At 56.8% G+C, this 15,267-nt stretch overlaps 1 protein-coding gene across 1 annotated transcript in view; it reads left to right on the top strand.

Annotated features, from left to right (window-relative positions):
• Nucleotides 1–14,714, top strand: part of SAP30BP (SAP30 binding protein) — a 34,285-nt gene extending 19,571 nt beyond the window's left edge. Inside the window, exons 4-11 of the mRNA XM_060081068.1 lie at nt 1,316–1,358; nt 6,907–6,995; nt 9,108–9,199; nt 10,029–10,089; nt 10,471–10,522; nt 12,104–12,162; nt 12,956–13,040; nt 13,536–14,714. Of these exons, the coding sequence (XP_059937051.1) occupies nt 1,316–1,358; nt 6,907–6,995; nt 9,108–9,199; nt 10,029–10,089; nt 10,471–10,522; nt 12,104–12,162; nt 12,956–13,040; nt 13,536–13,717 (663 nt within the window). The 3' untranslated portion in view covers nt 13,718–14,714. The remainder of the gene's footprint in view (nt 1–1,315; nt 1,359–6,906; nt 6,996–9,107; nt 9,200–10,028; nt 10,090–10,470; nt 10,523–12,103; nt 12,163–12,955; nt 13,041–13,535) is intronic.
• Nucleotides 14,715–15,267: the final 553 nt, after the last annotated feature.

The raw sequence follows: 15,267 nt of genomic DNA, 5'->3' as shown, positions 1-15,267 counted from the left end.
GAATGAGGGGGTTTTGGCCTGTCCCAGAGCCAGGAGGGACTTTTTGGAGAAGGGGGATAAGAACTGCTGCTCTGGTCTTGGTGTGGAGCCTGGGGTGGAGGGGGTGGTCTTTCTGCCCCTTCCCTTCTGAGACGTCACCTCAGTGTAACGTTGCTTCGTGTCAGCGGAGCGCACAGAGCTCCACGGCCGTTTCCATGTGCCCATCGGGTCCAGAGTTTTTACTGTCTTATCTCCTCCCTCACCAGCCAGAGGCGGGGGGCGGGGGGGGGGGCGTGAGATCCAACAATCTCACGAGCACAGCTTCTGCCACTGTGATCATTACCGTCTTATGGCACTTGAGACCCCTGACCTAACTGTGTTTGAGGGGCTCGGTTTCCCCAGAAATGGGGAAAACGGGTACATTCCTGCCATTGTGCATTTGGGGCAGAAAGGCCTTCCTCCCCAAGGTGCCCGGGTGTGTGACCACGGCTGGGACGGTGCCTTCTTCGGGCTGATTTGGTTTAGATGAAGCATTTGCTCTGAGCAGTGAAATCCAGAGCAAGTCCAGAGCAGTCCAATGAGAAACCTCTGCTCCTAGGGCTCTGCACGCCGCCAGAACTGAAGGACGTGTGGGAGTGGGTGCTGGGGACGGGTTTGCAGGAAGGGTCAGAGAAAGCTTTTCTTTGGCGAGGCTGTGAGCCAACGTAAGGAGAGCTGACAGGTGGGCCAGCGAGAGCCAGAGCGAGGCTGCCTCCAAGCCAGGCCTTCTTGGGGCCAGTGCCGTGACTTGTTGAAGGCCCGCTGCCTGCCTGCCCCCGGGTTCCATGAGGTGCCCCCTTGCGATAAAGCCTCTCTTTGCTGAAACTGAGAGTACGAAAAAGCTCTTGGGAGCAGACAGTCTTTTGCGTTTTGGTCTTGCGATTCGCGTGTTGTAAAGTAGCCACCTCTTGCTTCCTGGGCACGAGCTGGAGGCGCTGGTGTTCTGGGGCGGCTGGCCGGGCCCGGGGAGGGCAGCGAGCAGGGTCCAGGTGGGCAGCTGTCGCATGGCTGGTGTTTGCTCTCCTCAGCGTTAGGGCTACTGGTCACTGCTGGAGGCCGTGGAGGAGAGACTGAAGCAGGTGTCTGGAGCATCCCTGCTGCTCTGATGAAGGAAGAAGGGGTATTCGGAGGTGCAGGGGTCCCAGGATCCCCCAAAGTGTCCGCTCACTCTCGGGGCTCTTTACGGTGCTTTCACCTTTTCTCCTTCCTTAAAACTCCTGAGTGGTGTCAGTGAGGAGAGTGACTGCGGGTCAGGAGGCCCGGGCTTACTCCCTGTGTTTCTGTTGTTCTGTTGCAGGATAACCCAGACGTAGAAAAGCGAGACCCCCAGGAATTAGTTGGTGAGTATCCTGGTGGGGGGGGTGTGGGGAGCCTCACCCAGAGCCAACTGGCTTCCAGCCACGCAGGCGGCTTCTCTCTGCTTCGGCCAAGGCAGCTGCTCTGCCGCTCTCACAGGGCCTTTGGCATTTTCTAAGACGTCTGGATAAGGCACCCAGGGAACAATTCTTCTTTGACAGTCAGATTCATGGTGCGTTTCACTGGGCTTTGGTCAGTGACCAGTGTTGTCAAGAGGGATTCAGGGCCCCCTTCAGCTGGGAGCTCGTTCCCCTCGTGCCCTGCGTCCGTCCTCCGGCCTTGTACCCCCGCAGCCCCCTCCGCTGGCATATTCACGGGCTCAAGGAGCAAACATGTGGCCTCTGCTGGCACCCTGCTCTGTCCCCAGGAGGGAACACGCATCACAGCCCTGGGGTCTAGGGCCCTTTGTGTGACTGGCCAGGGCGGTTACAGTTCTGGAAAATGACACACGTGTCATCCCAGTTCCGTGTTAACCTCAGCCTCTTAATCCTTTTAGGAAGCCTCTCGGCTCCTTCAGTTTGGCCGAGGACTTTGCGAGGGCTCTCCCAGCGCCTGGCCCGGCCTCACGGCGGGGGGATTGGCCCTCCCTCTCTGTGGCGACTGTGCCCGTCTCTCTCTGTCTCTCTCCGCCTGCTCCACTTGTCTTCACAAAGCGGGTTCCTGCTTCTCAGGCGGCCTGCAGAGCCCGCTTCTCTGCTTCCAGACGGAGCCTTTGAGATGTGCTTTGACTCTGCCCTGGGAAGCCCCGGACTCCGCCTGGAAATGCTGCTTTCTGCAGCCCCTCCAACCTGACCTTTCTCCGGATAGGATCCCTTCACCGGTGATGGGAGATAGGGACCCATTCTGGTTTTCCGGACTGAAAGAACTGAAAATTGTTCATTATATTTGTCTTCTGAGGAAGGACTGGGTAGCAGCGTGACCACACTGAGCAACCCACGTGCTCAGTGGGATCCTGCCTTTATCCCCGAGCTTTCTGATGAGTGGGGTATGAGTCTTTCCTACCCTATAAAAACCCAAATTTTCCTAAAACCTTAGAGTTTGCTCTTGCAAAATGATGCTGTAGGGGTGGCCCAGTCGGCTTCACGGGCAGAGAGAACAGAGCACAGCCTCACCAGGCAGCCCGTGGCCTTCCCCGAGTGGGTGATGGACTGGAGCCTCGGCCTCCTCTCGCCTCCGGTCCCTGCTGTTCACCCCCAGGACGCTGGGGGTGGGGGCGTGGGGTCAGAGGCGCCTGCCCAGGATCCCAGCAAGGCAGCGCCCTCCACTCCTGCTGGCAGCGCTTGGCGAGCGGTGGAATGCATGTGGGCACCAGCCATGTCAGCCCGACTTCTTCCACAACCAGCTTTCACTTTTCCTCTCCTTGTCACTTTTTGAAAATAGCTTTGTTGAGGGGTAACTTGCATAGAGTAAGATTCGTCAGCTTTTAGTGTTAACTCCCACCACAGTCGTGACGTAGAACATTTCCGTGACTCCAGAGTGTTCCCCTGTAGCCCGCCCCTTGCAGACATTTCCTCCCTCAGCCTCAGGCAAGCAGTGATCTACTTTCTTCACTGTAGTTTTGTCTTTTTTAGGATTTCTTATAAATCAGGATTTGTTGGCCTCGGCACGATTGACATTTCAGGCTGGATAATTCTTTGCAGTGGGGGCCTGGCCTGTGCACTGTACAGTGTTTTAGCAGCATCCCTGGTCTCTGCCCACTAGGTGCCAATCGCAACCCCCTCGTCCTGCCAGATAGGAGAACGAAAAATGTTTCCAGACACTGCCAGATGTTGCCTTGGGGGGCAGAACTGCCCCAGTTGAGAACCACTGATACAAAGGGAATCACAGTTTGTTGGGGGTTTTTCTGTTGCTTTTTTGTTTGTTTACTTGTTTTTTCGTCTAGTTTCTTAAACTTCCCATGGTGTTTTTTTTTTTTAATAAAGTTCTTAGACTTTTTTTTTTAAAGAACTTCACATTACCTTTTTTTAATTTATTTATTTATTTATTTATTTTTGGCTGTGTTTTTTTTTTTTTTTTTTTTTTCTTTTTGCGGTATGTGGGCCTCTCACTGTTGTGGCCTCTCCCGTTGCGGAGCACAGGCTCCGGATGCGCAGGCCCAGCGGCCATGGCTCACGGGCCCAGCCGCTCCGCGGCATATGGGATCCTCCCAGACCGGGGCACGAACCCGTATCCCCTGCATCGGCAGGCGGACTCTTAACCACTTGCGCCACCAGGGAGGCCCTTTGGCTGTGTTTTGGGTCTTCCTTTCTGTGTGAGGGCTTTCTCCAGTTGCGGCGAGCGGGGGCCACTCTTCATCGCGGTGCACGGGCCTCACTGTCGCGGCCTCTCGTTGCGGAGCACAGGCTCCAGACGCGCAGGCTCAGTAGTTGTGGCTCACGGGCCCAGTTGCTCCGCAGCATGTGGGATCCTCCCAGACCAGGGCTCGAACCCATGTCCCCTGCATTGGCAGGCAGACTCCCAACCACTGCACCACCAGGGAGGTTCTCAGCTCCTTTTTTTTTTTTTTTTTTTTTCCCCCCAGCTCCTTTTATTCATGCCTCTGGATGTAGGACTTGGGTTGCTCTGCTGGTGTGGGCAGCGTTTTCATATGTATAGACAGCCCCAGGTTTAATGGAGCAAAGGAAAGCAGAGAAGCTGGCCCAGAGCTCCCCAGCGCTGTAGCTGCCTGACAGAGCTGAGCGTGGGCGTCCTGCCATCCCCTCCAGTTGCCCCACCGGTGCCCCGTGGATGGGCCTGGAACAGTGGCCCTGGGTGGTAAGCCAGTTGGGTCTCTAGTGAGCCAGAGAGACACTCCGCTGCCTCCTGCTTCCAGCCCCACAACACCTGCCAGGCATCCCTTCACTCCTGCCATTACAGAAGCCCAGCTGACTAGCTGCTCCTTTGCAGATTTATACCTGGCAACTATGGATACCAGCACTGTTTTGGGACTTGGGCACGCACCTGGGGTGAATCATGCTGACGGCAGGCTTCTCAGATCCTGAGTATGGCTGCCTGCCTAGAACACCCCAAGCAGACCTGGAGCAGCCACAGACACGAGCTGCCCCCATGTGCCTGGATACACATCTCAATGTGTTTCCAGGGAAAATGGTTTGAGGCTGGCTGCTCAACAGCCATATATGTGGGTCTGATGTCTTCTGCTTTCGATTCATTTCGAGACTCAGGGAAGACAGAATCACAGAAAGATTGCTCCTGAAATCTGTGAGGTAAACTTTTATCGAGTTTCCTGAATGTATCCCTTCATTTGCCAGCTACTCCCGAGGAATTTTCTCATTCCTAGCCCAGTTCCAAGCCCACGAGCTCAGGAGGGGCTCTCCGTCTCCCTGTCACACTGTATACCATTTGAGCCCAAGTGTGGCTGGGTTGCTAATGGCAACAGTGCCACACCCTGTTTTTCCAAAAGGCTTTCCTGGCAAATGCCAGAGGGCACTCTTTATCTCTCTGTCACATGCACACATACACTCTCCACCCCAGGGAAGCCTTAACCCTCTTTGCCGTGGGCCCAAAGCCTGCCCCAGCCCTCCCTGCTTTTGTTGCTGATGCTTAGGAAATGCGAGAACCAGCACACCCCAGCACACCCCAGCTGATTCCACTCTCAGCTGGCCTCTGCAGCCTGCTTGAGCCTCAGGCTTAGACCTCCTGCCTCTCCCAGAGCTGGGAGGAAGGAGGAAGTCAGGATGAGATTGAACTCCTGCCAGATCTGGGTGTCCCTTGCTTCAGGAGACAGGAGACAGAAGGAGGGTGCTGGGCAAAGAACAGCACATGGTTCTGTGGTGAAAACTGCTCCCGGGCTGCACTGGTGTGTCAGTCCACAGCAGGATATGTCACCCGGTCTCTGTCCTCTTCCCTTCACCCAAAATGGCAGATCTAGTGCTCTCTTCACTGGGGCACGTCCAGTGAGAATCCACCGACAGTGAGAATCGGCACGTGTGTCCAGGTTAGGAGACTGTCCCTGGGCTTGGGCCCCAGCCTCGGTGTTTACAGTGTGTGCAGGCTCCTTTGGCAGCAGCTGAGACTAGTGAAGCTTGAAGCAGAAATCAAAGCACCTTATCTGCTAAGAAAATAATAACCCAGCCTTGGGAGAGAAGGGGAAGACTCGCTAGGCCATCCCCAGGCAGTCCAGGCAGCCACTTGGGGCTAAGAAGTCCCGCCTGGGGCCAGGCACACGGCGGGTACCCAGTAAGTACTTGCCGGGTGTCACTGGTGCTGGATTGTGCATTCTTTGCCTTCATCCTGCCCCACCCCGCTCCGCCTGCTGTTTGCTCACTATGGTCCTTTTCATGAGAGAACGTCTTAAAAGCACATACAGAATCTTACAACAAAGAGCGCATTGTCTGAGTGATCCAGAGCACAACTCTGCAGTCGCAAGGGTGGCCAGAGGCAGCACGAAGGGGAGTGGGGAGAGAGAAGCTTGGGTGGGCAGGGGCAGATCTCCAAGGGAATCGCCCCCTGGGAGTTGTGGTTCTTCGCTTCAGAATCAGACCTTTTGTTCCCAAGAACGAAGTGGACCAGGAGCGGGTTGATTGGTTTACTGTCAAAGGGCCGTGGACTACCCAGGTGGCGCAGTGGTTAAGAATCTGCCTGCCAGTGCAGCGGACACGGGTTCGAGCCCTGGTCCAGGAAGATCCCCCATGCCACAGAGCAGCCAAGCCCGGGCGCCACAACTACTGAGCCCGTGCGCCTAGAGCCCGAGCTCCGCAACAAGAGAAGCCACCACAGTGAGAAGCCTGCGCACCGGGACGAAGAGTAGCCGCTGCTCGCCACAACTAGAGAAAGCCCGCGCCCAGCAACGAAGACCCATTGCAGCCCAAAATTAATTAATTAATTAATTAATTTTAAAAGGCATTGAAGGGCCCTAAGCTAATAACCAACAGGTCCTTTTGTAAATGTCATTTATGCACGAGGCAGTATTGAGTGCTTTGAGTCCCGAAGCCTAGGGAACCCTGAGCTGCTCCTGTAGCCTGGGTAGGAGAGCCTGAGGTGAGAAGGATGGCACCAAGCAACTCTGAGTTTCTGGAATTCTGGGACGGTGTTTCAGGGGCAGAGCCCCTGGGGGGCTGGAGCTGGTCACGTTATGAGCCAGCGGTGTGCACATTCTTCCCAGCCTCAAGTTCAGCGACTTCACATTGGTAGCTTGACATTAGCCATGGGGAGAATTTACACCACAGAAATGGGCAGATGCTGCAGGTCGTGGCTGTGCCCCTCCCCGCCTCCCAGCTGGGTGTTAAACATCCACCAGCGCACCCCAGGACATAGCCTTTCGTGGGTGAACTGCTGTGATGTGGCCACACGCCATCTTTATGCTCGTGCCCTCTGCCTGACCTTCTCTTCCCCTGGGTTGGCACGTGCCGGCTCCTTCTGGTCATTTGATCTCAACTCACATGTACCCTCTCGGAGTGCTACTCCAAACACCCTGTTCTACTGTTTCATAGTGTGTATCCCTCCTCGAAAATGTTTTACCGGCCTTTTTTTGGGGGGTGGTTATTGTCCATGTCTGTCCCCCACCCACAGGATCCTTCTCTGTTCTTTCCACAGCCTCCTTTTCTGAAAGAGTCCGGAACATGTCACCTGATGAGATCAAGATCCCGCCGGAGCCCCCCGGCAGGTGCTCAAATCACTTACAGGTAAGCACAGCGTTCGGCTGCTGAGGCCCATGTAGCCTAGGAGGCCTGGGACAGGTGTCTGGCCCAGTCTGACTTTTAAGAGGCTTCTGGACGGCCCGAGTGGGAAGGAGCCTGCAGTCCTGGTGACCTCCCTTAGGCTGCTCTCAGGAATTTGCTCTGTACCCAACGCCACCCTCTGCTGCTTCAGCCGGGGCCCCTAGCTGCCCTAAGTGATGTCCTAACCAGAGAAAACAACATGCCTCTTCTGGGCAACCCTGAGCCAGTGGGACCATCTCGGAAGGAACTTTGCTAAGAAACTGAGGGATTGTCAGAATGTAAAATAAACAAATAGAAGTGCAAAAGCACAAGCACGGATATGCATAAACTTCAGTCCTCGATTTCCTAAAATGCCAACTCACTGGCTTCTTGCTTGACGAAACCTGGTGCAGACCTGACCTGAGGAGATGGAACGTTGAGTGCGGTCACTCCCTTGGGAGCAGGACCTCAGGGGACAGCGGGATTACACCTCCTGGTCAGCCTCGGTGGTGGTTTCTCCCTGTCCCTCTGCACGTTCCGCTGTGAAGGAGACTTTGTGACAGGGCAGACGTGCACGGCTGCCCCCAGGGTGGTGCCCGGTCCACCTGCTCTACCTTTGATCCTGTAGGTTCTACTGGTGCCTCTGGCCACACCCCAGGCCCCCGCAGCACGCTGGCGGATGGGTGACTAAAGGGACCTGGGGCTGGGGATGCCGCTCACTGTGTCTTCTCCTCCCGGAAGTCTCCTGCCTTTGCTGAGGTCGTCCCCCACCACCACCACCTACCACCCGCCCAGCATCGAGTCACCCCTGCGCCAGGCAACAGTCCACAGCCTGTAAGAACTCTCCAGCAGTCCACCAGGCGGAGACAGGCGGCCCAGCCTTCAAGACCAGCGTATTGCTCCTTTTTCGATCCTCCTACTGGTAGAAACCATGACACTGAGCAAACGTTTTAGTTCACCTGAAACAGGAGGACCCGTCTGACGGCCCAGGAGACACAAAACAGTCTTCTGTAAAATACAGATCTTCCTCCATCTGCCGAGCCTTCTGGATAGGCTGCCCTCCGTCACCCTTAAAGAGAGAACGTGGAGGCGTGTCGCACCCGGCTTCTCTCTTCCCTGGTAAATGTGTCACGAACTTCTCTCTGCAATTCAGTGCTTCCTCCAGCCATTCTTGGCTTCCGACAGAGGGAGTGGGTCACCTCTCCTGTGTGCCCAAAGGGCCTCGCTCAGGCCCTCCCAGCCGGCCCCCCTCCCCTTGCAGGTGAAGAGTGCCCCAAATGTTTTCCTTCTGGACAGTCTGTGTTTAGCTGCCGCTAGTGGGGGAGGCGGCCGAGTGACCCTGACCTGGGCCAGCGCCAGCCTTCCTGGGTAAGACTTCTCCTCCTCAGAGATGGCTCTGCCCTGGGACTCAGGTCCCTGGGGCCTCGTCACGCGCCAGACAGCCCTGATGCCATGTGTTGTGGACTTCATCTCTGTGGGCCTGGAGACACTCGCGGCACTGGCCCAGCTCACTGCCGGGTGGTTCTTCTGTTTCCCATTGAGCCAGGGCAGGGGCCTGGAGGGGAGTTTGGATGAACGATGACCTCTTGACCCCTGACGGTCCCTCTTGATAAAGTGGTGAGAGCGGCCATCTGTGAGCCGCCCCTCAGAGGACACTGGCGAGGCTGTGACACCTCTGCCCCTGCCTCCCTAGATCTCCTGCTGAGAAGAGTTAGAAGCCAGCCTTCAACCCCTGCCCATCAACACTAACGCCTGAAACCCCTCTTCAGGTGGCTCAGGAACTGATGAACCAAGTGGGGATTTGTTCACTGTCTTCTCCGTGGCTTCTCTGCCTTGACCTCCTTATTCTTCCCTCTACTAACCCCCCAAAGCGGGTCAGAAGAGAGCAAAGCAGAAGCAGACTGGTCTCTGTCTATCTTATCTGTGCTCGGTGCTGGTCACAGGCTGGGTGGTGGAAGACCGTATGGCCAGAGCAGAGCTTCCCGTGGCTCTGTGGCTCTCCTGGGTCCTCATGTCCACACAGCATGTGTGACCACAGACTGGGATCATGAGGCGGTGGGGTTCTGTCATAGTCATCCTTCTGTTTCTCTTCCACAGGACAAGATCCAGAAGCTTTATGAGCGGAAGATCAAGGAGGGAATGGATATGAACTACATTATCCAAAGGAAGAAGGAATTTCGGAATCCCAGGTGAGTTTCCCATGAGCCTACAGGGTCAGTTGGGTGGTTGATGTTGGACTGGGGATGGGGGTGCCGCCATGGAAGTGGCAGGGAGAGGCCCAGCTCAGATCACACCTGAGCCCAAAAGGGCCATCACCCAGACTGCATTACCCTCGCCGAGGCTTACCGTTTACCGTTGAAGAGCCAGATTGAACACATAAAGCAGAGCGGAAGCCGAGAGACCTGGGCTGGGCGGGGGCGCCTGGCTGGGTTCTCATTCCCACTCTGCTCCTAAAGCACGTGACCTCTCAAGGCCTCAGTGTCCGCTGCTGTTCGATGAGAGGATTGGACCAGATGATCAGCCCAGGTCCTTCCACCTCTAGAAAGTGGTTGATTCTGTGCGCAGGTGAGAGGTTTGAGAAACAGAACTGTGTCTGGGTCTTACTCTGTCCAGTGCTCAAGCAAGTGACACACCCAGGAAAGAGCCTTGTGTGCGGATGGCCGAGACCTGCCTTGGCCCCTATGGGCCTAAGTGGGGTGGCCCTGACCAAACCACGCACACATAAGGTCAGATGTCCGGTTAAGAACAGAAACTGCAGCCCTCACCTCGACACCATATTCTTCCTGGCCACTGGCCCCAGTCCATCTCTCTGGGAGACTGGAGGGCCAGAAGTGACTTTTAATGTCAAGCCAGTGGACATTTCCCCTTCCATCCAGAAGCTTGCTTAGAACAGTTAGGTCGGATTTAAATGCTTCACCTGAGCCCAGGCACCAAATGGTTCTGATCTCTTGAAATCTGGTGCCACACAGGGCCCCGGGTCTCAGGCCTGCTCAGCGCCTTGTGGTTTTCCTCTTTCAGCATCTATGAGAAGCTCATCCAGTTCTGTGCGATTGATGAGCTCGGCACCAACTACCCGAAGGTATGTCCCACCCGCAGAGGCTGAGGGTGAGAGAGGGTACTCGGGGCTCTGTGGTCATCCCGCTGGATCCAGCCTGGCACCGCTGAAAGGTCCACACTGCAGCACTGCCAGCTGAGGAGCGCAGTCCCCGTCTCTCTTGTTTGAGTCCCGGGGCCTCTGATTGGCTAGGGCCTGAGCATGGACTCGCTGTGCCCTGTAGAACAGCCTGTGAACAAATGCATCTTTGCCCTCATAATCCTAAGGAGGACTGGCTGGAGACCAGGGATAACAGCTGAGCCCCTGTGCCCTTGAAGGCAGGAGACTCCAGGCCAGGAAGATCCATGGAAAGACTCAGGGAAGGCACTTTAACCTTTACTGCAGCTTTAACCTTTTCTTTTTCAGGATATGTTTGATCCCCATGGCTGGTCCGAAGACTCCTACTATGAGGCATTAGGTGCGTAGCTGTCCGTCTGCCTGCTCACCCATCCCGTCTGTCTATCCATCCAGTCATCAGGCAGCACAGATTTCAGGGTCTCCTCCATGTCTGGCCATGTCTGAGGAGCTGGGGTATACAGCCTTGAAAGGTCCAGACCCCATCCCTGACTTATGAGGCTTACAGTACAGCAAAGAAGACAGGATTAAAGGAGTGATCCAGCGATGACAGGTGTGGGGATGGTGGGCGTGCAGGCAGGGCCACCTAATTGGGCCAGGGGTGGGGCGGCCTCGCTGAGGAAACCGGGTCCGAGGCGAGGTTTGAAAGTGCACAGATACTGGCCGAGCAGGTGTAGACGGTGTCCCAGGCAGGGGCCAGCGGGAGTGCAGCAATCTTGGAAGGGGCACATCTGGGAGAACTGGGAGGAATTTCAAAGGGCCCATTTCCTCGGATGCCTGGTCCCAAACCAGCAGCCTATGAACCAGTTCTGGCCTGTAGGTGTGTTTTGTTCGGCCCATACGAGTTTTGTCTTGCTTTAATTTGAATTAGTTGACAACGTTTTATCTAAAAGTCTAGGGACTTCCCTGGCGGTCCAGTGGTTAAGACTCCGAGCTTCCAATGCAGGGTGCGTGGGTTCGATCCCTGGTCAGGGAACGAAGGTCCCACGGGCTGCGTGGCACGGTAAATAAATACATACATATATACATTAAAAAATACATTAAGGGACTTCCCTGGTGGCACGGTGGTTAAGCATCCACCTGCCAATGCAGGGGACACGGGTTCGAGCCCTGGTCCGGGAAGATCCCACATGCCGCGGAGCAACTAAGCCTGTGCGCCACAACTACCGAGCCAGCGCTCTAGAGCCCACGAGCCACAACTCCTGAGGCCCCCACGCCTAGAGCCCATGCTCTGCAACAAGAGAAGCCGCCGCAATGAGAAGCCCGCGCACCACAACAAAGAGTAGCCCCTGCTCGCCGCAACTAGAGAAAGCCCGTGCGCAGCAACAAAGAACCAAAGCAGCCAAAAATACATTAAAAATAAATAAATAAATTTATTTAAAAAAATACATTAAGGGGCTTCCCTGGTGGCGCAGTGGTTGAGAGTCCGCCTGCCGATGCAGGGGACACGGGTTCGTGCCCCGGTCTGGGAAGATCCCACATGCCGCGGAGCGGCTGGGCCCGTGAGCCATGGCCACTGAGCCTGTGCGTCCGGAGCCTGTGCTCCGCAACGGGAGAGGCCACAACAGTGAGAGGCCTGCGTACAGGAAAAAAAAATGCATACATTAAAGAATAAAAATCCAAGGTTCCGGCTGCTCTTGGTCACTGAGAAGGTAGTCACACTAGGCCAGCATTCCCAGCCAGCCGAAGCTGGGAACAGCTGACCCCTCCAGACGGCAGTGCACAGCCCCAGCCTCGGGGCCTTTAAGTTTGAGGCCCCTGCTTCACGCTGGCCGAGCGCTGGCACTTGATTCTGCCCATCACAAAGGGATGCTTCAAACAAGAACCCCGGGGAAGCAGCAAGTGCTAGTCCTTCGGCCTGAAGTATCTCCTCGTGTGGGAGTTGTTTTGGCTGCTTGTGTAACTGCCCGTCTTGTGTTCGTAGCCAAAGCCCAGAAGATTGAAATGGATAAATTGGAAAAGGCCAAAAAGGAGCGAACCAAAGTAAGTGGTGGACGGCAGTCCTGATGAAGAGGGCAGCTGTTTGGAGCGCACGGGTCCTGCTGGCTCAGCCCTGGGACGTCCAGGCTGCTCTCCCCACAACCACTGGTTCATCGCCTGACGATGCTCTGAGCAGCCTTAGGTGTGCCCTGTGCCGGATTTTAAGCCTCCCTAACTCAGCTTGAAGACGCTTTTTGGTTGCTTCTGTTTGGTTTCTTGACATCTTATATTTGCTGCATTACATCCCTTCTACACACACGCACACACACACGCACCCCGTTACAGCCATAGACCCCTGGGGGCTTTCTCCCTTTGTCGTCATAGGTGTTCTCCTTGGCCTGAACGGAGGCAGATATTTCCTTCCCAGAGCGCTGTGGTCTGTGCCTTTCTTGGCTTCCAGAGCTGACCTCTGCAGCCTGCCTTAGTGCTTCCCTGTAGGTCCCACGTCTGATGGCCCGGCGACCCCTCCTTTTAGGATCCTGAGCACGCTCTTCCCAAGCAGCACCGCCTCCCGTGGAGTGTGAGGGCCTGGGCCTGAGGTGGGGCGGCAGGCAGGGGTGCCCGAGCGCAGAGACACAGTGGTGCCGGGAGGGGTCCGATGTCTGTTGGGGAAGCTCTTCAGGGGACTAAACCCCCTTCGAGCGCCTCCCCGAACCTCTCCCAGCCCCGGACGGTCAGAGCAGAGCTGATTCTCAGTGCCTCCTGGGTGTGGTGTCAATGGGAGCAGACAGCTGGCAGAACGATGTGGAGACACGGCTTTACACGGGTTTTAACGCTTGTCCCTCTCGCCCTCCAGATAGAGTTTGTGACGGGCACCAAGAAAGGGACCACGACCAACGCCGCGGCCGCCACCACTGCCACGGCCAGCACAGCTGTTGCAGGTAGACGGCGGCTCCGCTTCCCGGCCACTCCACAGACGGAGCGAGGGCTTCCCCCTCTTTTTTTTTTTTTTTTTCTTTTTGCGGTATGCGGACCTCTCACTGTTGTGGCCTCTCCCGTTGCGGAGCACAGGCTCCGGATGCGCAGGCCCAGCGGCCATGGCTCACGGGCCCAGCCGCTCTGCGGCATATGGGATCCTCCCAGATCGGGGCACGAACCCGTGTCCCCTGCATCGGCAGGCGGACTCTCAACCACTGCGCCACCAGGGAGGCCCTCCCTCTCTTGTTTTGGGGAACAGAGCCTGGCGTCGCTGTGGTTTGTGCTGAGCCCGCTTTGGAGCCTGGGGTGGGGTCCCGGTTCACTGGCTGCCCCTTGGCTTTCTGAGGCTAGGGGCCTTGCAGTTTCTGCCCCCTGAGCTCTGACTGCCGGCCTACTGGAGAGGGAGTGTTGCTTTGTGGTTGGTGTTGATCCTGGCTTCTCTCTTGCCTTACCCCCAGACGCCCAGAAGAGAAAGAGCAAGTGGGACTCAGCCATCCCAGTGACGACGATCGCCCAGCCCCCCATCCTCACCACCACGGCCACCCTCCCCGCCGTCGTCACAGTGACCACCAGTGCCAGCGGCTCCAAGACCACCGTTATCTCTGCCGTGGGCACCATCGTGAAAAAGGCCAAGCAGTGACCTGAGGGACCAGCTCGGGGTGGCTCGGACATTCTCCTTTCCGTCAAGGGGAGGAGCCACTCTGGGACTTGACGAGACTGTGCAGCCCGGTGACCTGTGCCCGCTGGGAGGCGCCACTTGGTATATTTCAGGACTGGGACCTGCTCCCCGGGTGCCACCCCGAGAGGAGACTCCATGCAGCCTTCCAGCTGGAAGAGACGTTGCTGCAGCAGAGTGGGGCACTGTGGACGCTGTCCTCCACGCTGTGGGGTCTGCCGCCCTAGTGAAAGCGCTGTGTCCTTACATCTCAGCATCTCGGATGCACTGGCCTCTACTACAGTCTGTTTTCAGGCAGACGTGAAAGCTCAAGTGTCCTCCCCATCTTCTTGGTTGGGATTGTCAGGGTTGACAGTGGGATGAACAGAGCCTGTGGTGCCACTCAGAGAAGGTGGCCCAGGAAGTCACTGTCGTCATTCCCATGGGCGGGCAGGGTCCAGAGAGCAGGGGAGGCCCCAGTTCCCACTGTCAGCTGCCCTGACCCTGCAGCTCAGCCAGTCCTCAGGCAGGAGCCCAGACCTCTACTCCCTTGGGGGCAGTTGAGCCCTCCTCGGACCACTTCTTGGACACACCCCAGCTTTTAAAGTCAAGCCAGTGACCAGGAGGGCTGGGGTTGAGCCCCAGCCCATGCAGGGAGGGGGCGAGGTGTGGGCAGGCCCAGTGTGGGGAGATGAGTCACCTCCTGGCACGGCTGGGCAGCCGCTCATTGTTTACGTGAAACCCGGCTCCTGGGAGGCTCCCGCCACCCCACCCTTCCTGTCCGGGTTATCTCTGCCCCACAGCAGCACCTGGGCAGCGCCAGTGGCCGCCAGGCTCCTTTTGGGGCCAAAACAGATTTCCCCGCCGCTGCCAGGCCTGGAGTCTGAGGCCGGAGAGAACGGGTCTGCCTTTCCTGCTCTCTGGCAGCTCTCCTCCAGCGGGAGGGCTGCGCGTTCAGAGAAGGAAGCGGGGCTGTGAAGAGCAGGGTTGCTTCCCTGGGGCGGGCAGGGGGTTAGAAAGGTGGTCCCAAGGTTGTGCCCGATACTGACGCATGACCAGAGGGGTGTGACAACCCTGCCCTGTGGTCCCCAAAATAGAGATCGAGTCACACTCGCCCCCTCCCCACAAACACACACTCGGCACCAGAAGAGGTCGGTTCTCCCCCTCCCCTCCTTTGTGACGACTTCGCAACCCTGGGGAGGGGGGCTGCTGTCCCCTGAGTCAGAAGGGGCTTCCTGCCCTGCAGCTTCCTCCGACAGGGGCCCCTCATTCCACAAGGGCCCCGTGGAGCTTGTGTGGGCGGCAGCGTGGGACCGTGGGGACAGCAGGAGCGGGGTCAGCACCTCTGCTCTGGATCCCAGTTTAAAACGAGTTTGAGTCGTGTCTTGGGCCCGTATTTCTGTAAGCCTTTGTCAGATCACGGTAATAAAGCTTCTTAAGGTGGTTGTGGAGAATCAATGAGATGATTTATGCAAAAGTTTTATTAACTGTAAAGTACTCTACACGTGTCTGTTGTTGGCCAATCCAGTTCCTTC

The sequence above is a fragment of the Mesoplodon densirostris genome, chromosome 18 (assembly GCF_025265405.1).
Source record: "Mesoplodon densirostris isolate mMesDen1 chromosome 18, mMesDen1 primary haplotype, whole genome shotgun sequence".
Lineage (NCBI taxonomy): Eukaryota > Metazoa > Chordata > Mammalia > Artiodactyla > Ziphiidae > Mesoplodon > Mesoplodon densirostris.
Note: the sequence above shows the minus strand (reverse complement) of the source record. Positions and strands in the feature narration are given on the sequence as shown.